The 25031-nt window shown below is 43.0% G+C and overlaps 1 protein-coding gene across 1 annotated transcript in view; it reads right to left on the bottom strand.

Moving 5' to 3' along the window:
* LOC129403423 (leucine-rich repeat-containing protein 37A3-like) overlaps positions 1-25031 on the bottom strand; it is a 55932-nt gene that overhangs the window by 25997 nt on the left and 4904 nt on the right. Inside the window, exons 2-6 of the mRNA XM_055131552.1 lie at positions 21801-22049; positions 18341-20912; positions 14580-14651; positions 8173-8244; positions 6985-7065 (exon numbers count right to left, since the gene is read on the bottom strand). Of these exons, the coding sequence (XP_054987527.1) occupies positions 6985-7065; positions 8173-8244; positions 14580-14651; positions 18341-20912; positions 21801-21858 (2855 nt within the window). The 5' untranslated portion in view covers positions 21859-22049. The remainder of the gene's footprint in view (positions 1-6984; positions 7066-8172; positions 8245-14579; positions 14652-18340; positions 20913-21800; positions 22050-25031) is intronic.

Here is a 25031-nt window from a genome sequence, read left to right on the forward strand (position 1 = left end):
CCTTAACATCACAACAAAAGAGGCCCAATCCCTGGCAGGCAACACTACTAAAAGGTGTGGAAACACTGTTGAGTATGCTACCTCAGGATAGAAAAACATTCAAAAGAACACATGAACACACATTCTTCGCAGCACTCAGTGCAATAGCTAAGATACGGAATCAACGTAGGTGTCCAACGACAGGTTTGTGAAGATGTGGAATAGATATGCAGTGAAATACTATGCAGCTGCAAGAAACGATGAAATCGTGTAATTTGCTGCAACCTGCTAGGAACCAGAAGACATCATATTGAGTGAAGTCAGATGAGGATAGATAAAGGATGATCTCACTTCTCTGTGGTAGATAGAATAACTGGATGAGGGAATGCAATGCAGTAGAAGAGGATGGCTAGGTCAGTCTTGACCCCAGAGTACAGGGAGGAGAATGAGAGCAAAGCAAAGAAATCAACAGGTGGTAGAAGATAAAGGGCGGAACAAGGGCCAGGGCTTTATTTTACCAATGATATGGGAAAGTGGTATAGCTCTCTACCCAAAGCACAGGCTCAACACTGAAAACATGAGCCTTAAAGAACCACCACTGGGTCAGAGCAACAGCCCAACAGGTAAGGCTCTTGCCTTGCACATGGCTGAACTGGCTTCAATCTCCAGCAACCTATATGGTCTCCTGAGCCTGTGAGGAGCAACCCCTGAGTACAGAGCAAGGAGTAATCCCTGAGCACCATTGGGTGTACTCCCGTGCCCCCCCCAAATAAACTATAACCACTGAACCTTGAAATGTGCCTGTCAATGTGGCAGATTGGGTGTAGGAACACTGGTGAAGGGAAGTGTAGGAACACTGGCGGTGGGATTGGTGTCAAAATATTTTATGCCTAAAACCTAACAACCATGGTGGAAATGCCGACTGGTCCATTCTTTTTGGAAAACAATATGGGCATTCCTTAAAAAACTAGAAATTGAGCTTCCATACGAGCCCACAATACCACTTCTGGTAATATATTCCAAGGGTACATAAAAGCACAGAAGAAATGACATCTGCACCTGTGTGTTCATTGCAGCAGTGTTCACAATAGCCAAAATCTGGAAACAACCAAAGTGTCCGAGAACAGACAACTGGTTAAAGAAACTTTGGTACATCTACACAATGAATACTATGCAGCTGTTAGGAAAGATGAAGTCATAAAATTTGCTTATAAATGGATGGTCATGGAGAGTATCATGCTAAGTGAAATGAGTCAGAAAGAGAGGGACAGACATAGAATGGCTGCACCCATTTGTGGAATATAAAATAACATGAGACTGATAACCAAGGAGAGTAGAGAGAAGGGCCAGGAATATTGCTCTGGGTTGGAAGCCTGCCTCATGAGCTGGGAGAGAAGGCAGCTGGAATAGAGAAGGGATCACTAAGTCAATGATGGTTCGAGGGATCATTCGAGATGGGAGATGTGTACTGAAAGTAGATTAAAAAAATCAAATGCAACGATCTCTCATTATCTATATTGCAAATTATATTGCCCCAAAGTATAGAGAGAGTATGGGGAACATTGCCATAGAGGCGGGGAGGGGATTGGGATTGTGGAGAGGGAAGATACTGGGGACATTGATGGTGGAGAAAGTGCACTGGTGGAGGAATGGGTGTTCAATCATTGTATGACTGAAACTCAGATATGAAAGCTTTGTAACTGTAGCTCACAGTGATTCAATAAGAAACAAACAAAACCCCAACTCTCAATAACTTTGTAAATCGTGGTTCTTTAAATATATTTTAAAAAAAGAGATGTGCACACAGTGGACTTCATGTCTGTCCCCCAATCCCCCAGGATACCTGAACGAACATGGATACTTAGTTGGGGACAGAGTCACACTGTCCTCTTGCTAGGGACCACAGACCCTGTAGTGGCTTCCATCCCAGGTCACTGTGGCTGAGCAGATGGCTCTCTGCCAGTGGGCATGGTGGAGTTCAGTCTCAGGAAAAGCAAGACCCCCAAGAGACACATGAATCCACTTTGAAATTCAGGCAACGAAGGTCTTTGCTGATCTTTGATATAAAAGAGAAATGGTGCACAAGAACCATGCCAAGAAGTGGCGCCCCTGACAAGCACAGGTGTGAACACTGCTCTTAGAATGTTCTTGTACACGAATAGAAGAGCGACCCCTGGTGGCCGTGTGTGTGAGCTCCCCGCCCCCAAAAGCACAGAGGCCTTTAGCAAACATCAGCCCAGGGGGCAAATGCCTGGCCCTGATGTAGGATTTCCGGTGAGCACCGCAACTGAATATGAGCATCACAGCCAGGGTGTATGACCCTCAGACATATCGCAACAATAAAGATGAGGAGGAAAGGTAAAACCTGTTTGGGGCTGGGGGGGGCAGCGGAAGACTAAAGGGAACAGCTGGACCACATCTGGGTGGTGGTCAGGTGTGACCCCTACAGTCCTCCAGCAGCAGTACTAAGTTGAAATAGAAGATATCTCCCTATAAGGATGGGAAGGAAAAGACACACTTGGGAGACAGTTCTTGCTGAATGTGACAAACTTAATTTTCTAACAATAACAAAGAAATCAGTCACCCCTAAACCATTCCAAGGTCCTTAGCCGTCTTCCTCTTTAAGGTAGAAGCTTTTGAACGGTGAGAAGCTGCTGCCAGGATTTCAGTACATACCCCAAAGTGATAACAATGCCTTAGAGTAAGCTCTCGTGTGGACACTCATCTAAAGACAGGCCATTATGCTATGTGGCTGGGAGAGCGTGAGGGCTTCGCTGTGACCCCAGCTCCGTCTGCCTTCACAGTGCAGCTCCCCACCTCACTGACAATCTCCACAGTGGGGTCAAGCGGTCAGTAGGAACAAGGTTTGAGTTTCCTTTGTTCTCTCTTAGTACTTATGTCTTGGAAAAATACTGATGTTCCACAAACAAGCCAGAGTGTCCACTGCTCTGTCTGAGTAAGGCATGGCCTTTCTACTTTGTCAAGTCTGCAGTTGCTACAATCATGGAACTTGTACCGATGAAATGACAAAGAATTTTTTAAACAAGTCATCAGTCTAGACCTGTGTAGGTGAATGAAGAAACACTTGAAATTCAGAAGGGGGTAAAAAAAAAAAGATAGTTGGGGCTGGTGCAATCGTACAGCAGGTACAGCAGGTAGGGCGTTTGCCTTGCACACAGCTGACCTGGGTTTAATTCCTGGCATCACATATGGTTCCCCAGACACCGCCAGGAGTAATTCCTGAGAGGAGAGCCAGGAACAAACCCTGAGCATGGAGGTATGGCCCCAAAACAAAAACAAAAGAAAAAAAGAGATACTGAACATTTAGGATTAGCAAACACTGTAGGATTTCCATAACATACTTCATTCCTGATTTCATCTGTAAGAGATGTGATTATCACCCTTTCAAAAACAATGGCATCTTATTAATATTTTGACAATTTATGGAAAATTTATTAATTTACAGTTACAAATTATTATGGCATATTGAAGGTGATCTGTTTTTCATTCAACTGATAATGTACTCACCACTCAATGTTTATTAATATAGATGTTTCATTCAAGAAACTCACTGAGTGATAATTACCCAGAACCCAGGAAGAATTAAGGTTTTTGTGGGCCCTGAATTTCATCTAGTTTATCAAAATTCTGTTTAACAAAATAAATAAAATGCAAAATTATGAGTATAAAAATTGTTGGGATCTTCCCTGAGATCTTGCAAGTAAGGTTTGGAGTTCAGCTTCCTTTAATTCCTTATCAATTCACCTCAGATGGGTCTTTTTGTTTTGTTTGTGCTTAGGTTTGGGTTACACCTGGCATGCCCTCAGCCCACTGAGCTCTATCTGGTTCTCACTTCGACCTTTCCCCAGATCTATTTAATGCAGGGAGTAAATTATGATCAACGCAGTTTCCAATCAACCCAGTCATTTGTCAGATAGGTAATAAAAAGACCTAACTGAAGGACCAGCATCCCTTGCCTTTGGAAAGAGATGTAACATTATTTCCTCTTGTTTTTCGGCCACACATAGCAGGGTGCTCAGGGCTTACTCCTGGCTGTGCTCAGGAAGAGCATGTGGGGTGCTGAGGCTGAACCCAGGTCAGCCATGTGCAAGGCAAGTCACACACCCACTGTACTTGCGCTCCAGACACAGAGTTTTGATCACGCAGGCAAATTGTATGTGAAAGGAATGAGCTTGGTCATTTGGAAAGATTGGGCCCCAAAGAAAGGAGTCCACCCCCCAACACATTCGGGCCCCAACACATTCGGTGCTGGGGTGGGTGGGTAGTGCCATACTTGGTGTTTGGGGCTTACTCGGTGCAGTGCTGGGGAACCATGTCGTGCAGGGGCTTGAACCTGGGACTCCAGCACCTAGAGTGTGCACCATCTCCCCAGACTCCATGACAATCTGCTGAGGTGACTGAATTAATCCTAATAGTTAGTTCTATTTAAATCACATGACTGGGATGATCATTTCTTTCCAGGTATCTATGATTCTTTTATTACCTTTTTCTCTCATTTGAGAGTAAAATTTCAATATATGCAATACAAGTAAATCGTCACCTTCTCCATTATAAATTCGTTGGGTTTTCTTCTCATTGTTTGGGGACCACATTTGGAGGTGTGAATGGGAGTGACTGCTGGCAATGCAAAGCTCAGGCTCCAGCTCTCTGAGCTGTCTCCTCAACCTCATTCATGATGAGTCCTTCTCAGTACACCACCCACCATTATCTCCAGTGTCACCCCACTATCTTGTTACCCTGCTGTCTGCACTAGCAGTAGGGCTCTCATGTTTTCCCACCAGCATCTGTCTTCTTTCTTCCAGTACTCAAGGTTCTTGGTGACAAACACCCTGCTCTATTCTTCCATATAGATAGGCCTGACACTCAGAAGAAATGGCACTCTGTGAATGTTCTTGAATGTCTTAATTTTTATGAACTAAGATGCCATTTTCCCCCTGCCCCCACTGTCTCCTACAAAACTATACCGAAACTGGGGTTCTTGTGATGCTTGGTATAATAAAATGCTTAGTAAAAATGTGGCATTAAAGGCACTGAGGTGACTATAATCTCAAAGCCTGCTTCTTACAAAACTGGTCTGGGCTGGAGTTAGCACAGTTAGCACTGGAGTTAGATAGCACAGCGGGCAGAGCGTTTGTTTGCCTTGCATGTGTTCGACCTGGGTTCAATTCCCAGCATTCCATATGGTCCCCTGAGCACCGCCAGGAGTAATTCCTGAGTGCATGAGTCAGGAGTGACCCCTGTGCATCGCTGGGTGTGACCCAAAAAGTAAAAAAAGACAACTGGTCTTCAGGGTTCTTTCCCACATTGTCAGTCAATTAAGGATTGGTGAAGGGGAGCTGCTACAGGTGGGCACGTGCAGGAACCGTGACGCCGACCCAGACACATTCCAACCCCTCACCTGCCTCATCAAATCTGTCTGCCGGGGGATCAACTCAGGTTTATACCCATGCAGAATCACCGAGCTGCCTTCCTGCCCTTCCTTCATCTAATCTGCAGGAAGCTGTGTAAAACTGGATTTCTGAAACACAAGCAGGTGAAGACCCTTTTTCAAAGTCAGACTGAAAGGAGGATCTTCCGCTTGAGTACAGAATTCCCTTTAAGCCTCTGATCTGAATTTTGATCTGCTTGTGTTACATCAAATCAGAGAGAAATCAAAGGGACCTTTTCACCCAAAGGGTATAGAACCACACGCTTCTTACACACGAGTAATCAGAAAAGTAAGTATAATGAAATTAGACAACAGCAATGTTGGTTTTTGGGTTTTTTTTTTTTTTTTTTTTTTTTTTTTGGCGTTTTGGGTCACACTTGGCGACGCACAGGGATTACTCCTGGCTCTGCACTCAGGAATTACTCCTGGTGGTGCTCAGGGGACCATATGGGATGCTGGGAATCGAACCCGGGTCGTCCGCGTGCAAGGCAAATGCCCTACCCGCTGTGCTATTGCTCCAGCCCCCAGCAATGTATGTTTCATGAATGCTTTTCACTCACTCTGATGTAACACAAACACTTTTGGGGTCACAGAGATAGTTTCAGAGATGGAGCACATGTCTGCCATGTATAAGCCCAGAGTTTGATCCCACCACACCACAGAACTCCAGGTGCCTCCCATGGCTGCTTTCTAGCTCAGCTGGCCAGTGTGATGCCAGTTTTGCCAGGAGTGATCCTGGATCCCAGCACTGCCAGGTGCGAAGTCTATGGAGTGTTTTTACCATAGCTTTTTACCACCTTTTACCACAGCTCAAAGCTTTATAGTGACCGGGGCTGGAGCAATAGCACAGCGGGGTAGGGCGTTTGCCTTGCATGGGGCTGACCCAGGTTCAATTCCCAGCATCCCATATGGTCCCCTGAGCACCGCCAGGTGTGACCCAAATACCAAAAAAAAAAAAAAGCTTTATAGTGACCACAGTGAATTCACTTTATGTATATATTTATATATATTTTTTTCTTCAAAAGAATGTTCTAGAGTATTAGGGAGGGAACTATGCTAAGATAGATGTTCAGGAACGCTTTGGCTTCACCATGTAAAAGAAGCTACCAGCTAGGAATGAATCCATAACTCTCCTTCCCAGCCAACTCCCAGTAAAAACTGTTATACTTAGTTCTTCCTGGCTCTTTGTTGCATACATTTAAGTGGTTAGGAACTTTGCACATGAACAGGAACCAAAGTTGGAATTAAACTGGGAATTTAAAGCCTCATTCACAGTTCAGCGCCGTACCAGTGGGAATCACAAGACAATGCTAACGAATACGTTTCTGTTAGTGCTCGCTCCAATAATCATTAATAAAAAAAAGCAAAGCATGCCAGGTGTCATGCAAATCTCTTGGACTCTTTGTACCTTAGTTTCTTCATTTGAACAAAAAGAACTGGATCTCAAGACATACTTACTAGAGTTCACACTGGCCTTATACCAGTTAGGTAATAATGACTGCATGATGCTTTTATGCACAGTGTTACTATGTATACTTATCTGCTTTTTGACTTACATCTTATGTAAAAACTGCATTCCATGCCAGGCCTGAAACGTTCCAAAGCTCAGTTCGGTGATTAAATTGCAACTAAGATTCCTACCAAAGAAAACAAAGAAAAAAAAGATAAAAGCAGCAGCAGTTTTTAGAAGAAAGAAGAAAAAGGAAGGAGGAAAAGAAGAAAGAAGGGGTTGGAGCGATAGCACAGCAGATAGGGTGTTTGCCTTACATGCGGCTGACCCAGGTTCGATTCCCAGCATCCCATATGGTTCCCTGAGCACCACCAGGAGTAATTTCTCAGGGCAGATCCAGGAGTGACTCCTGTGTGTCGCCAAGTGTGACCCAAAAAGTTAAAAAAAAAAAGAAGGAAGAAGGAACATGAAAGAAAGAAGACAGAAGAAGGAAGAAGAAAAAGGAGGAATAAGAGAAAGAAAGAAGGAAGAAGGAGGAAGAAGAAAGCGAGGAGGAAGTAGAAGAGAAAGTGGAAGTGGAAGAAGAGAAAGAAGAGGAAGAGGAAGAAGGAAGAAGAAGAGAAAGAAGAAGGAAGGAAAAGAAAGGAAGAAGGAAGAAGGAAGAGGAGGAGGAGGAAGAGGAGGAGGAGGAGGAAGAAGAGAAGAAATAATATTCTTTTTCTTTTTGGGTCACACCCAGTATTACTTTTAATTCACAGAACCACAACATTTTATGCGCTAAACATCACTGTGGAAGACCTAAGCTTAAGGTTTATTCTTTGATGTTTATGATGCTGTGGGGGCATTAGACACCAAATAGCAAATGCTTAACAAATACTTAATTAATTTCTCTATAACAGGGATTCATGACTTCAGTACTACTGCCACATGGGGGCTGGATAGTTATGGGGGGGCTGTCCAGTGCATTGTAGCTATTCAGCAGTGTATCTGGAGGCCTCTGCTCACTAGGTACCAACAGCATCATTATAGATCTGACAATTAAAACAATAAAAAAAAACCCTCAAGGCACTATCAAGGGTCATGTGGGTACAAAATCATCCTGGTTGAGGGCCACGGTTCTATTGTTCACATTGCTCTGACTAGTAATTCTCATAGTAATCCTTACAGGCAAAATGGATTTGCTGTAGTTTTCATAGCTATTTATAATGTTCTAATAATATTCAAATGAATAACAGAATCTGACATTTAAGTGTTCTAAAAATTCCAAAAATAATGAAGCATATTTTTAACTTACATATACTGCAGATATGGTAGTTCTTCAAATGTACGCCTTTCAATAAACTGTATTTTATTGCAGGATAAATCTCTAGGAAAAGGAAAAGGAAAATATTTCTTCAATTAACTACCAAATATCTAATTTTAGGAATAACCAGTAGAAGTCAAAATAATATTGAATGAGTAGATTTGAATGTTCCAGAACTCCTAACCTTGCTTTCAGTTCAACCACAAATCTTCATGAATAAAATGTATGATTACTTGGTTCTAATATTGGACTTTAACTTTTCTCAGAGCAGAGAATTGATTCGGTGATTTTTATGTTCTCAATGACAGATGGAGTTCAATTTTTTATCTTCATGTAAAATTACTATATTTAATATAATTATTTCAAATATTCATATGAATAATCTCACGTTTATATGCATTCCTATTTAGCTGTTTTCTAGGCTAAAAAATGGCCCATTTTCATATAATATGAAATGAAGTTACTCCTTTCAGACAGAACTTAATTTAGAATTAAACTTTTTTTTTTTTTTGCTTTTTTTGGTCACATCCAGCTATGCTCAGGGGTTCCTCCTGACGGTGCTCGGGGAACCATATGGGATGCTGGGAATTGAGCCCGGGTCAGCTGCATGCAAGGCAAACGCCCTACCTGCTGTGCGATTGCTCCAGCCCCTAGAATTAAACTTTTCTATCATAATAGAAATTGAATTTTTGGTTCTATATTTTCTGAATATTCCATGAATTTCACTGCTTTCATTGTACAGTGGTGGAACAAACAAAATCATCACAGTGCTGAATTTTTATTTGATTACAGTTGACTGTTTTATATCTATGAATTCTACTTAAGTTCTTTCACATATGACCAAGATGCGTATAACTATCTTCTAGCTCATCCCTCTTTTTCCTCTTGCCTTCCTTCCCTTCCTTGGCAGTGCTCAGGGCTCACTCCTGACTGCACTCAGATCACTCTGGGGGGGGGGGGCTCAGGGGACCCTGCATGGTGCTGGGGATCAAACCTGGGTCACCCATGTGCAGAAGCAAGCCCCTTACCCCTGTCCTATCACTCCAGTCCCAGGCTTTCCTTTTCTGACCCACAATGCACACCGTCATGTATTAACTTTTCAAATAGTTCTCAAACACCAGTCTCACTTGGGAGCTGATTGAAGATGCCTGTTCTCCAATCAACCTATTCCAAATCAGCTGAAGCAGGAATTGTGGTGGGGGGTTAACAGGCCCTCCAAGTGATCTACTGCAGGCCTGAGTGACCCAGCGCAGGTGGGCACGAGGGAGCTCTGCATGCTAACCCTGGCTTACAACTCCTGGGTCTAGGTGTCTACCCTCTTTTTTGGTATTCTGAGAGCATTGTGGTGTTTTTCCTGTGTTCTACCTTTCTCCTACTCTCTTTTTACAAGATTCTGTCCAAGATGTCTGTCTGACAATAGCCCAACAATTCCTACAACAGAACTCTCCTCGTGATAATCTCCCATGTTCTTAATACTACTGCTATAGAATCACTGTTTTAGCCAAGTATTTCATATTTAAATGTTTGTTTAAGTTCTAGATAATTTGGAAATATGCTGACATAGGGTGTTAGAATGTTGTATTGCAAATCACAATGAGAAAACTAAAGTTTTTTTAAAAAAAATCTGGGCTAATGGCATTCAAGTTCTTTATTTTCTTGTTCAATAATTCAGGTTTATTTTCATTTTTTAAATAATTTTTTTATTAAGCCAACTTTTAAAAGTTTTCTATAAAGGCCAGAAATTTAAAAATAATAATATTCTAGATTTTGCAGAGCATATTTTTATGATTTTTTTCATTTGCAGAAAAACACAAACATCGACTTTATAAACACAAGCATAGTTTGAGCTTGCTCTTCAAGCTGTGCTCTCCCGTGTGTCTCGCTTGCTAGAGTCTATGTTCCTTGGCTTATTCACTTGCACTCTGGAAAAGCCGGTGCTCTCTCTCCAACATCGCCCTCCTTTCTCTCCTCCCACATCTTCCTAAGCACATTTCATTCAATAAAAACTAACCTGCTTCACTGTTGCACCTCTTTAAGTTCTTTCCTGCAAGGGACAGGCAGTGGACCCAGGATGCCTGTGATGAGGTTGGGACTGCCTTCCCTTTCCTGCTGGTGCAGGCTGGCAGATGTACTTTGGGGGAATAATAATACTCAAGAAGAAATTCCCTAGCCCCAAAATAACTCAAGGGCTTGATGATCACATCCTTTGAAATGCAAATCCTGAATTCTTGGAAGAGAAACTGAGGTACCACCAGGATGCAAAAATCCAAGGCTCCACCCAGAAAAGGCTGGTCCCCCCAGAAAAGAAGTTATACAAGAATCCATGAGATTATAAAGAGAACATCAACAGTGCAAGACATTCCTGTGACAACACCCAGCCTAAGTTTTAGTATGCAAAACTCCAGGAAAGAACAACCCTTTTGGAAGAATTGAATAAAAGCACCTCCTGAAAGTCCTCAGGGCTTGCTCTTCAAGCCCTGAATATCTCACCTGCTTCTTTCTCTGTTTCTCTGCTGGTTTATTTCCACTCTGGAGAGCCTGTGTTCTCTCTTGAACACATACTTATTAATTTCTCTCCCTCACATCTTTCTAAATAAGTTTTAATAAAAGCTGTCTTGCTTCATACACAAAATTAAAAAAAAAAAAAAAGAACATGGGGCTGGAGCGATAGTACAGTGGGTGGGGCGTTTGCCTTGCAGGCAGCTGACCCGGGTTTGATCCCGGGCATCTCATGGTCCCCCCAGCACTGCCAGGAGTAATTTCTGAGTTTACTGAGTGCAGAGCCAGGAGGAACCCCTGAGCATCGCTGAGTGTGATCCAAAAAGCAATAAATAAATAAATAAATAAGTAAAAATTAAAAAATAAAAACATGAACATATTTGCATAGATCTTTGTTTTTATTTAGTAGTGCTCAGGGGCTACTTCAGGGACATTACTGGGGGGTCAGGGAATGGGGAGCCCAGAACCTTGTTCTGCTGGGAAACCAACCTGGGCCTCCTGTTGCTAAGCATCACACTCAACATTTGTGCAATCTCCCCAGCTGACAAAAACAATTCTTAAGTTAATGGGCTATGTAAAACTGGACCATGCATTGGTTTTGATCCATGGGGACATAAAGGAACTCTATATGAACATAGAGGAGATGGTATACTAGCACTCTAAGTTAAGTTTACATGGGTGATGCAAATATAAGTACTTTTCATTTATTATTAAAGTTTAAAGACAAAAACAATTCTTAAGTTAATGGGCTATGTAAAACAGGACCATGTGTTGGATTGGATTCAGGGGACATAAAGGAACTCTACATGGACATAGAGGAGATGGTAAATTAGCACTTACTTTAGGTTTATATAGTAAAGTTTGAAAAAAAACTCTTGTGAAGCAAGATAGTTTATACTGAAAGAAACTTTCTTAGATGTGAGGGGTGGGAAAGAGAAAGAATGTGTTCACGAGATAACCTGGAATTCTCCAGAGAAGAAAAAGCAAAGAGTCATGGGGACAAGTAAGAAAAGTACATGATCCAGGGAGAACATGGGCTTGAAGAGTAAGCCTAAAGTTTTTTCTATATATGTACATATATGTATTTATATATATATATGTACATGCAAATGTAATTTAGTGCCAGAAATGACATGAAAGGTTTTTAATGCTAGAATCATAAAACTATAGAATTGTATTGCTGGAAGAAATGATAAAGATTAACTTGTACACCCTTTGTTTTATAAACAACAGATCTAGAAACTCATAAATAAATGATTAACTTATAAGTACTTGAGGGATAGCAGGCCTTCAAATGAATCCTTATGTAATTCAGTCAAAGAATTGTCACTGAGGATTCTGAGAAATGGAAAAATTATTTCTGGACCAAAATGCAAAATAACTATGACTATTTACTACATAGGACTAATTCTTACACATAATAATGGTGCTTTCTAAAGATCCCAATTCTTATTTTACTTGGGGATAGTGATCTCTGTTTAGGCTCTTTGCTTTTTTCTCACTGATATCTATCCATCATGCACACGAACATAGCTATTGACTCTTCTCACCAAATAACCTCTACAAAGCATATTCTCTAGGTCACAAAATGTCAGATCTAAATTCTGGGTGACACCAGAACCACAGAATTGCCACTCCCTCCTCTCTTCCCAAACATTACTCTGGATACCCCATGAAGAATGAAATTAAGTCTGTAAAGAAAACCCTTTGAAACTTAACACCATTAATTGTTTTTGTTCTGGGAATTAAAATGAGCACAAAATGCACATGACAAACACTCAAGAACGATTGAGGCCAGAGCAATAGTACAGTGGGAGGGGTACTTGGCTTGCACATGGCTTACCTGGGTCAGACCGGGCAACCATATGATCCCCCAGGAGTAAACTTTGAGCCCAGAACCAGTGGCTGTGCACCCCCCAACACGAAAGAACAGTAAAGCAAAGGCCCCAAGACATATTCCTTACAAGAAACACAGCTTCATAGAGGACCCTAGTGTGGCCCTACCAATCACACCCTCCTCTGTCACACGCCCCTGACTTTAATGAGCATTTGTTATTTTGGGATTTATTTGGTGCTTTGTTTTGTTTTGGGGCCACATCCAGGAGTGCTCAGTGGTTAATCCTGGCTCTGCACTCAGGGATCATTTCTGGTGCTGCTCAAGGGACCGTATGGGGTGCTGGGGATCAAACTCTGATCAGCAGTCTGCAAAGCAAAGAAGCCTTTCCAGAGGCAGAGTTTGTCCTGGTCCATGGACTTGGGTTGTCTTGGACAGGCAGGACCAGAGGGCAGGAAAGCTAACCAAGATTTTCAAACAAAGACTTGAAATTCGGCTTCCCTTCCCATCAAGTGTCAAAGGGCGTCTCACCACACTGTCTGCCACCATCCCTGGCCCCAGAACTGGAAAGCTCTTACTGTCTGTTGGGGGATTCCATGATGGAAACCTACAGTTCTTACCAATTGTGATTTGGATTCCCTGCTCCAATGTCCCCTTTTGTTTAGAAAATTCCACCTTTCAGAGCTAAGGGTAACCCCTGAGCACCACTGGTGTGGCCCTAAAGCAAAATTGAAAAAAAAAAAAGAAAAAGAAAAAAATCCAGAATTTCCACTTTTTTAACACTTAGCAAAGTATGCAAGCGATTTCTATTTGTAGACTTTCTCTCTAGGTCTAAGGTTCATAGCCTGGATGAAAATAAACACACTGAAACAGTCTTTGTTTGGTTTTGGTTTTGATTTTGGCTCACACCTGGCTGTGCTCAAGGCTTATTCCTGACTCTGTGCTCAGGGATCACTAATGGCAGGGCTGGAGGGCCCTATGTGGTGCTGGGGAGTGAACCCAGGTAGGCCACGTGCAAGGCAAACACCCTACCCGCAGTACTATCGCACTGGCCCTAAAATGGTCATTTCTCACATTATGAATGTCAACCGACAATGACAGATTAGCAATATCATTCATTTGGCCTCTAATAGAAACCATAGATACTTTTCACATTGCATTTACTATAGACATCTCAAACTTTTGGTTTTTCATCAAAAATTTGAAGTTAGTTGTTAGACATACAGGTGGTTGTTAGATATACCAATATGTATTATTTAATATGACGAATCACAAAATCCCGTTAATCATCGATTTCTCGGGTGGGCTCAGTAACATCTCATTTCGACCTTTCCCTGAGATCTTAGAAGTCCATCTTGACTCGGCCCTCCTAACAGTGTTGCACTGGGGGCTCTTCAGGGTCAGGGGAATGAGATCTAGTTTGTTACTGGATTTTGCATATGAATACACCATGGGAAGCTTGCAAGGCTGTCCCATGTGGGCAGGAAACTCTCAGAAGATTGCCAGTTTCTCCCAGAGGGAGAAGTAGGCTAAAGATATTGCATGCGATATTTAATATACTCAAAGAAAAAACCTTATAACTGCTATCAATCATTTTTTGGTGGTCTGTTTTCTGATTCTTATATTCTGATTCTTATGTATGTGTGGTATAAAATTAACTCTACTTGTTATAGAATGGAAAACAAAAAGACATTTTAAATAGGATCTTGGTAAACTAAAATTTTTAAAAGAAAAAAACCATTATAACTAACAGAGGTTGTTTTGGGACATGAGGGGAGAATACCTTTTATCAGAGGTATTGATCTTAAATTGTATACTAAGGAGGATTTCTTTTTCTTTTTGGGTCACGCCTGGCGATGCATAGAGTTTAGTCCTGGCTCATGCACTCAGGAATTACTCCTGGCAGTGCTCGGGGGACCATATGGGATGCTGGGAATCGAACCCTGGTTGACCACGTACGTGCAAGGCAAATGCCCTACCTGCTGTGCTATCGCTCCAGTCCCACTAAGGAGGATTTATGGTGCAATTATTTTTTAATATTCATATTTGGAGAGAATATACTCACAGTTTCTCAACCCAAGGGTATGCCTTCCATGTATTTCCATCAATGGAAGAAATAGAGTTTCCTTGGAAATTCCTGTGAAGAAACACAGTTTACAGTCTTGAATAGGTAGGAAAAGAATGAACAGGCTAAGTAAAAGAATCATGGAAACACAGAAAACACCAGCTTCTTTCCACAGCTATCAGCTTCCCATTTTGCCCAACTAAAGACATGATGTGGGGCCACTGGTCAAACATTGAAATATCTCACAATCTGAACTTCCTAATTCCTGGAGTAGCTCAATAATGCCAGCTAGTTAGCATGTAAGTCATTTTTCCAAGCTCACACCTATTGTAACTCCTCCTGTAAATCAATAGAGAAAGTTTAATTTCATAATTATACAGAGAAATGAATAAAATTACCAGCAAATACATATTTAAAAATATTGCCAGAGACCACCAAAGATTTTGGTCAATGTTCTCTGTTGAAATTTCGAGATAGTAGAAATTTCTAGATAGAGACTAGGGAAATGAGAAAATGAGGGGGACTAGTGAGGAGAGATATATTCAACATACTTCACCAGGAAAAGAACAAATCACAAAGAATGACCTTCAGTGCGGGGAAAATGCACAGGAAAGAGAGTAGAAGAAAACCCAAGATGGTAACAGGAGTTACTGTGCGGTAGTCACACAGGTGGTAGAGTGGGAAAGTGGGATTTTCACACATTATCCTGTTAACTTTACTGACCTATTGTAACAAAGAGAATATGTTCATGAATTTACACATGTATAGATGAATGCAGTTGGTGGGAGTGTGGGGTGGGGGTGGGGGAGGGGATGGTGCTCAGGATTTACCCCTGGCTCTGGACTCAGGGTCTATCATTTTTTTTCTGTGTCAATAATTTTTAATTAAACTCCTGGTGGTGATGGAGGGGGACCATATGGGGTGCCTGGGATGAACCTGGGTTGGCCACATGCAAGGCAAGAGCCCTTGGTATGACTGTGCTGTGACTCTGGCTCCCTGAGTTCAGTTTTAACCACTAACTCTGTGGATCACTTTGAATCTAGTTTTGTCAACTTCCCCCAGCAACATGTGTATATCAACTGCAAACATGTATATAATCCAAATATAAACCTAATAAGTTTATGCACACATTTTCAGGTGAAAATGTTGAAACAGAAACCTGTGCCATCAACCTAGTGGACATTTCCATCAAATCTTCTGGCTGCTTTATGATGCCTAGGCCACAAGTTGAGGGATCTGTTTAAGGCACAGATTAGTAACTGTTTCACAGGTATATTACTTATCTCCAAACACATAAGTCATACCTAACATGCACCGTTTTTCATAGGCCAAGCACATCAATCATTTTTTAACCTAAAAAAGATGCCTAGACGCGAAAGCGGCTGCGCGAGATCCTATAATATTCATTTTCAGCAATGGAATACAAACTATCAAATGGTTCCTTTTTTGCAGGTTTGATTGTTGGGGGAAAATTCCAAATAATAACAGTCAGTTCTCTGTTGAAATATTGAATGTATCCAAATTATAGAGAGAATAAAGTGAAGATCACTGGCCACTTTAGTGCGGGGGAGGAGCGAGGGGGGTAGATTGGGGTTCTTGGTGGGGGAACAGGTGCACTGGTGAAGGGATGGGGGTTTGGTCATTATATGACTGGGATTTAAACCTGAAAGCTTGGTAACTTTTGTCATGGTGATTCAATAAAATTAAATAAATATTTTAAAAAAAAGATGCCTGGAACTCAGTGTGTCTCATCAGACTGGCTGTCCCTCCTACCTACTATATTTCCACCTTAACACCATTATCATTCTCTCAATAAGAACACAAACTTCAATCATATTGGATTTTTCTCCTTCCTTCTCCCTCAACTTGGCAGTTACTAACTTTGATTGGTTCTTTCTTTGTAATGTCCTCAGGATTTTCTTTGTATCTTTTTGGGCTTTGGGGAGGCTCAGCCTCTGGTGCTCAGGGACCACCCTTGGCTCAGTGCTTTGGAGGGGTCACTCTGGTGGTGCTCAGAGAACCATGAGGTGCCCGGGATCAAACCCTGGGTTCCCACATGCACAGCCTGTGCTCAGCCTTTTGAGCTCTCTCCCCCATCCAGGATGTTTTTCTACTCTTGCTACAATCGCTTATTCAGCCCCTTCTCACTTTACTCCTAGAGTTTATTAAGAGCACATTTGGTCTTTTTTCAACCAACTTTCCTCTTAGATATCTCTACATATAGAATCTAAAATGATTCTTATTTATCTCTCTTGCTTGAAAACTTTCAATAGCACTCTATACCTCACAATGCAAATTTCAAACCCCATACCTGATACTTCAGATTTTTCACAAGCATATTTTCATTACTTCCTAACTCAGTTCAATTTTTTTTGCAGGGCATGGCACATCCAGCAGTGGTCAGGAACCACAATCTGATGATGATCAGGAGCCATACGTGGTGCTGGGATTCAAACCATGGTAGCTGCCATTGCCACATACAAGACAAATGCCTTAGCCTGTGTACCACCTCTCCAGCCTCTAACAGATATTTTTTAGTCTGCCTGTTTTTTAAATCCCAGAACTTTCTAGAGCTATGCTTTTTCTTAGACTTTGCTCTCCCTTCCCCCACCCCCACACACTTGATTTAACAAATTACCATCAACCTCTAATTCCCAGCTAAAGTTGCTCCATGTCAGCTCTCTGCAGTTTTCCCCAACTGAGGAGACACTGTACATTTTTGTGCCTCTGTTGGTGCTGCCTTTCCTTTTGTGTGTATTCCCTTTCTCCCCAACAGCATCATGTTTAAGAGCTGATGACATATTCTTGTGGCTAGGTTGGGGGAAATGGATGCTTTCTATGAAAAGTCGATGTAAAAAATTTAACTCTGAAATGAGAGATTAAGTAACAATAACAGACAGCATTCATGTATATGCTAGTTCCCAATTTAAGTCTATAGTTTTGTGGGGAGCCACACCCGGCAATACTCAGGTGTTACTCCAGGCTCTGCACTCAGGAATCACCTCTGGTGGTGCTCAGGGGACCCTATGGGACGCTGGGGAATCAGATCAGTTGGAACAAGTGCAAGCAAATGCTCTACCTACTGTACAATCACTCTGGCCCAAAGTATTTACATAGATTTCTTAAGTATTACTTTGATTGCCATTGGAGCTGGCTAGATCTCACAATCAACCCTTCTCCACCACCTTGGCCTCATCTCCATAGGGATTAATGTGAAAGTTGTTTAAAGGTACTAATTTCATAAGTATCAAAATGAACAAGTATCAAAATACTAGGAGGTGAAAACTTACCATAATCTCCACGTAAAGAAAAAGGAACTGAGTCACAGAGCTAAATAAACAAAGCTAACAAATGACAAACTCGGGTAGTCTGGCACCAGAAATCATGTCCATAGCACACGTTGTGACACCAGCAATAAAAGATAAGGAGAACATACTATTGTTAAAAAAAAAAGAGGCTGGAGTAAAGAGAAAACAAAGGTTAAGGAATTAAATGAACAGCTGATGGGATGAAGGATAGGTTGAGGGTGAGATAAAAATAGTGAAGGAAAGAGAGTATGGACAATTATAAGCAAAAGACTGAGGAAGAAGAAACAACAGATAAGAAGAATGAGGATATCTTTTGACTGACAAAAGATGAAAAAAGAGAGAGAATCATTTAACGTGGCCATGGGGGATGAGGCAGATACAGGAAGACATTGAAGCAAAGGCTTGCTACGTCAATAGGCAGAATGCAGAGATGAGAGGAAAGGTGATTCTTACAGTATAGTGAAGGTCCTATTGATGTTGGGCCCTGGCACAGGCACTCTACGGAGTCTCTTCTCTGGACTGAGACCGGTGCAGGAGAGGGTATCCTCTGTGCAGGTACAAAGCTCACATATGTTGAAGGTCATGTGTTCATTCTGTTGTAGTTGCTCAGGGAAATCTACATGTGCCTTTTCGGAAGTAGATCGTCCAGAAGATAGGGCTGAAGAGTGAGTCAGGGAAGCTGTCCTTGATGTTTCTGGTTGTGGCGTTTCGTCCAAAGTTATAGATGTCTGTTCACTCAGATCTGTGTGTTGATGCTGACCCTGTTCTGACAGCAATCCCTCTGTGGGGGTTGTCAGAGTGGTACTTGTTGAAACTGTTACCTCAGCTTTCTTTGGGGCCTTTGAAGACGGAACTCCAGTCTCTTGCATGGTTGGAGCTGTAACTGACCTGCCTTCAGTGACAGGAACGTCCTTGTTTATAGGTGGATACGTGACTTCACTCAGGTTTGAATGAGGACTCAGAGATGGTGTGATAGGTGTCACATCTGAGTGTTCTGTAGCACTGGTACTTGTCAGGGTTGTCGAGGGTTTAGTCTTCACAGTGCGTTCCGGAGTTACAGTTATATATTGGTGTGTAGAAGGTTGATTTTGATGAGAAGTCTGACCTGTAGTCTTTTGTGTGGTTGGAGAAGGTACTGTCTTCAAAACCCCCAGACTGGGTAGAGCTGAAATCTTAGTGGCGATTGAATGAGTCCGCACATTCCCTGTTGGTTTTGTCACAGTGTGCTCTGTGGGAGCGCTAGTCTTCTTCAGGGTCGTAGAAGCTTTACTCTCCCTACTTGGTTCTGCCGTGAGAGTCGTGACCCAGACTGATGATGGATGCCGAGTTGATGCTGAAAGTGGTCCTTCCAAATGCTCTGAAGCCTGAGCCAAAACTATATCTGTTGGTAACTCTGAAAGCTGAGTGAGGGTCTCCTGCACAGGTGAAGAAATTTCCATTTTCTCAGCAGGTTCCTTGTCTGGCGAAAGCTGAGTTAGAGTCTGACCCAAATGTAGAGCTACCATCTCACTCTGGAACTTCTGTGTTTCAGAAATGGTTGATGATACAATCTGCCAGCCAGATAATTCCATGTTCTCAGAGAGGCCTGGAAATGAAGCCTGGACCTCTTGGGATGGAGGTTGAGCCTGGGCCTCCTGCTGAACTGAAGGTTTGACATCATTTATGACCTCTGTAGTTTCAGAAATAGTCACACCCTTAGGATTAGAAGTGACACTGGGCAAGTTGATGTGTGGAGCTTTACTGTGACTTGGAGATGGAATATTTTCTTCAGAATGCGGGAAAGGGTGAGTGACTGATTCCTCAGATGGCTCAGGAGACTGAGCCTGCATCTCCTGCTGGACTGAAGGTTCATCCTCATTACTGATCTCTGTAGATATGGAAAATGTCACACCAATAGCTTTAGCACTGACATATGTCAAATTTAAGCTTGGGGATTCATTGTGACGTGAAGATGTAATAAACTCTTCGGGATGCAGAGGTGGATTAGTGACAGATTCCTCAGATGGCTCAGACGGCTGATCCAGGGCCTCCTGTGGCACTGGAGAAGATTCAACCTCATCACCAACCTCTGAAAAAATGGAAAATGTCACACTCAAATGCTGAGCAGTGACATGGGGCAAGTTTAAGTGTGAAGTTCCATTCTGATTTGGAGTTGGAAGATTTTCCGCAGGATGAAGAAATGGTTGAGCTTCCAACTCCATAGAAGATTCAGGAGGCTGAGCTAGGGATTCCTGCTGGATAGAAGATTCAGTCACCTCAAGGATCTCTGGAGCTTGAGCCACTGCCTCCTGCTGTGTGGCAGAGTCACCCTTAGGGCTCTCTAGAGGCTGAGACTGGGCCACCTCTTGAGCTAGAGAGTGTTCATTCTCTTCACGGGTCTCTCCTGTGTGACTTAGACTTAGGGTTTCTGGCTGGGTTGAAATTTCATCCTGCTTGTTGACTCTTGGAGTTCCGGTAATCTGCAGATAGGCAGGTTTGATGATGACAGTAGATATATTTGAAAGATGGGCTTCTTTCTGGACTGGAGACAGTTCATTTGGCTGATGATGCAGTAAAGACTGAGCTTTCAGACCTGACTCTGAAGACTGAGCTTCCACCTCCTGAGGTACTGAAGACCCCATTTCCTCAGGACCCAATGTAGGCTGAACTAGGATTTCTGGCAGGACTGAAGCAGTATCACCCTCTTCAGGGGTACTGGACAGCAAATCTAAGTCCTGAACTAAAGGTTTCGATTCCTCAGGAGATCCTGGAAGTGCAGCTGGGGTCTGTTGTGTGCTTGCTGAAACTTCAGCTTCCAGGGCCTTAAAGGGAAGCTGTTCTAGCTCTTCAGAGGGTTCTGGATGCTGGGACTGGGGTGAAAAGGATTCAGTCTTGTGAGGGATCTGTGGGTGTTTCTCTGAATCTCCCAGTACATCCAAGGGTTCTCTCCCCTCGGGATAAAAGATATCCATACTGGAATCTAAGTCCTCATCCTGCATCTGTTGTGGTCGATGATGAGGTTTCTTAGATTTTCTGGGAGTTCCAACTGTTAAGTTAAAAGAAATTATATTGTGTTAAAGCCCACTCTTGACCTTTGTAACCTCGCTTTGTTCTGCTTCTGTAACCATGCTTATGACCCTGAACTGTATATAATAATGTACTATGCCTGGGTCCTGTCACATACATCCTGACATCTGCCTGTCGGTTGGGCTGGAATTCACGTATGTGCCTAAAAGATAGGGACCCGCTCACAGAAGGAGTTGCTGAGAACAAGGAGCCCAGATAGTGACTCCGGTCCCACGGCCCAGCTGATAGTGAATCTGGCCCAGTAGATAGTGACTCCGGCCCCTGACACAGAGCCCAGATAGTGACTCCGGTCCCAGGGCTCTACAGAAAGTAACTCCTGACGAAGGGCAAGAAGAATGAAAGAATGTCTCCAGACACACGAATCCCAAGATAGTGGCTCCGGGCGAGGCTACGTGACTAACGTGACTGGCCTGGAGGACACAAGCCCTATAAAAAGGCTGCCCTAACTAGCACAAACCGCTGCATCTACTAGAGGTGCAGCCCCCGCATGTTGGTCTGAATAAACTTTTGTCTTGCAAGACTGGCCCGTCTCTGCTTCTTGCGGCTCCGGACCCAACATTAACTAGACCCTCCCTCCTGTTTGCAGGAGAAATAATAAAGTTTAGTAGTTTTGGAACCTGTCCACCTAGAGGTGGAGCAGGCATTTCAGATGTCTGATCTTCAGGTTGATCTAGACCTGAAGTTGGACTTGTACTTGTTCCTCTAGGAGACAAAGCTAGAGGTGGACTCTGATCCTGAGTCCATCTTATCATTGGATCAACTGGGAGCCTCTGATGTGTTGCCGGCTGGTCATTCAATCCCTGGTGTGGAAGGGCAAATCGATGGGACGCAGAGGGCAACCCTTTACCTGAGTATTCATCCCGGATGGGAATGAAACCTTTAAACTTCTGCGGCGGGAACAACATCCGGCCAACAGTCGAGGTGAAACGATCAAAAAACCCGGACTTGGCCCGGGGTTGAAGGGCATGAGGGGATTCAAGTGCAGGAGCACGGGAAGGAGAAATCCAGGGCTTGGGGACGGACGGGTCGGGGATCAGCAGGACGGGGTGCAGAATCTGCGTTAGGATCGGAGCTCCCAGCAGCCACGCTGGTCGCCCTATTAACACAGATATTATATAAATTCGTTGCCAGGACAAGTCCAAGCGACTAGAGGGCAGGCATCCTACCCTGCGGCCAGCCATTGTGGCAGCCAGGATAGGCGGGCGAGCGCCCTTATGCACTGTGCAACCTTAGCAACGACACACCCTTAGCAACCCCGCGCCCCTCCCCCGCAGCCCCTTTATGCTGCCTTGATGCAGCCCTTATTGGGTAACCAGCAGGACCCAGGCTTTCCTTTCTCCCTGAAAGGCACCAAAGACGTCCAATCAGGTCCTCTTCCCACCTCCTCTGCCCAACTCCAGCCTCCCCTCCCCACCCCTGCCAGCCAAACAGGACTGGGACTGCCAACTACTCTGAGCCAAACCCTGTGGTGGGGGTGGGGAGTGTGTCCCCCATTGGGAACACTGGCGAATTCAACAGTACTAGTCCAGTTGTGGTGGTCTTGGTGCGTCCTCCTCACTACTGAAATCCGAGACACATTCTTCCTCCCCTGGGCCATCCTGCTTCCAAGAAAGCTAGCTAACCTGCAAAAGGAGCACTACTTAGGATGGATGGGGGTTCCCAAATGTTCTCATTACCTTTAAACTCTCAGTATCTCTGATTATTTATCAGTCCCTGAGAGAGGGGATAGCATGGAATCACTGACCCAAAATTTTCTGAAGGAGGGCTCTGGGGCCATAGACAGTTTATTCTGGGAGACCGACCATAAACGAATGAACACTCATATACACTCCTTTACACCGGCCTGGGGCAAATCCCCCTTTCTTGCATGGAGCTCAACATTAATTCATAGAGAAAAAGTAGCAAGCCCCTTTCTAGAGGGCTGCCTGCCTGTCTAGCACTCCTGGAGAGACCACTGAAGACCTTAACGTCAGAATGTAACAAGGCTCTCTTGCAATACTGTGACTCGCACCCATTTAACTTTCTTCACAGTCCTTCTTCTCATGGATTTCAGTTCTCATTATCTCAGACTTCTAGAATAAACATTCTATGAGAAGGGGCTTCATCCCAGGGTCTAGTTGAGTAGAGAGTTTTGAATGGAGTTGGTTCCAAGAGAGTCCTCATTTAGGGATGGATGTTAGTTTTCTGAATTCTTTGGCATTAGAACTAAATGTCTTCTCATGTTTCATAGTAAGGTGGATGTTTTTTGTTTGTTTGGGGGCCACACCTGGAGGTGTTTGAGGTTTCTCCTGGCAGTGCTCCGGAGGCCATGCAGTGGCAGGTATCAAACCCAGGTCTCCCTCACGCACAGTCCATGCTTCAGCCTGACGAACTGTGTCTCAGACTCCTAAGCTAATCTTCTTAAGACCCAATTTTGGGCGTTTGAGGTTTTCTTGATGGGTTTGATTTAAACTATTTTAAAAATTATTTTTCAAACCTAGGTCAATAGTTCAAAAGATTGAGCACATGCTTTGCATGAGAAAGGTTTGAATTTGCTCCCTACCATCACCTGGTCCCTTGAGCAATACAACAAGTGATTATTACAAAGAGCCAGGCTGGGTAATTCCTGAGCACTGCCAAGTGTGAGCCACGCTACCTTCCCCACACACACAAAAAATTATTTTACAAAGAAAAAAAAATTTCAACAAGAGGAACACAACCACCTTTTCTCTCCTTTTCTTTCCCTAACCTTGGAAACAAATTTTCTGACTATGAGCCAAGTTAATTACATTTATCCAACTCCAAATTTGTTACCAATGATATGAAACACATTTTGTTCCACCCCCTCCACACCCCCATCACTAGAACACACATTCAAATAGTGCATTCATGTGTTCTCCTGGAAATTAGTAAATTAATTCCTAATTTGCAACACAGTGCAATTGTTTAACAGAAAGGTTCTTTCATAAAATATTTCATGTAAGATATGCATGAGATGCTGAGCTCTAAGTACTTGAAAAAAAAAAACGTAACTTTTCAAATGCTCTAACATAATCACATTTAAGGCCCCAAATCACTAGGATTCTTTTTAAGGGGAGTTCAAAAGTTATTTGTCTGACAGAACTCAGAGGGCACTCAGAACTCTCCAAATTTCAAATAAGAGTTTAGAACCACGGGTCAGGACTTCAGAAAAACTTCAGAAATTCCCTCAAATACAGTTTTAGAGTTTTATGGTTTTCTGCGGATGATAGAATTGACTACATATGCTAAAAACTTCCAAAATCTGCTCTTTATTCTGAATTACAGCCATCCAATGTATGTCATCCTTACATTTTTCTCTTCACATACTTTGAATTAAATCACGGAGTCCTTCAGTTCTGGCAACAGTGAGTTCCTCAAAGGCCTATATTCCACAGCTATTTTACCACTTTCTGAAATAAAGTTAACAAGGACCAATTCAAAATTATTGTCTAAAATGTTCTTTCTATGAAGGTAGAGCACAATGATACTGGGTGTGTACTTCCTTTATACATCCAATAATTTTATTTATTTATTTATTTATTGCTTTTTCAGTTACCCTGTGATGCACAGGGGTTATCCTGTATCATGTACTCAGGAATTACTCCAGGCGGTGCTTGGGGGACCATAAGGGATGCTGGAAATCGAACCTGGGTGGCCGTGTGCAAGGCAAACACCCTACCCGCTGTGCTATCACTCCAGCCCCTCCAATAATTTTAGTTTTAAATCATAAAATAAGAACATTTTCCTTTTCAATGCAGACATTAAGTTTGGTTCTTTTTGTTTCTCTGTTTTGGGGTCAGACTCATGGTGTTCAAGAATTTTACCCAGTTTGGGTACTGGACCGATAGCATATCAGGTAGGGTGTTTGCCTTGCACGCAGCCAACCCGGGTTTGATTCCCAGCATCCCATATGGTCCCCTGAGCACTGCCAGGGGTAATTCCTGACTGCAGAGCCAGGAGTAACCCCTGTGCATTGCTGGGTGTGACCCCCCAAAAAAACTGAATTTTACCCACTTAGTACTTGGGAGTCACTCCTGGCAATGCCGTGCTGAGCTGCAACTGAAACTATGCTTCCTTT

The sequence above is a fragment of the Sorex araneus genome, chromosome 3 (assembly GCF_027595985.1).
Source record: "Sorex araneus isolate mSorAra2 chromosome 3, mSorAra2.pri, whole genome shotgun sequence".
Classification (NCBI taxonomy): Eukaryota; Metazoa; Chordata; class Mammalia; order Eulipotyphla; family Soricidae; genus Sorex; species Sorex araneus.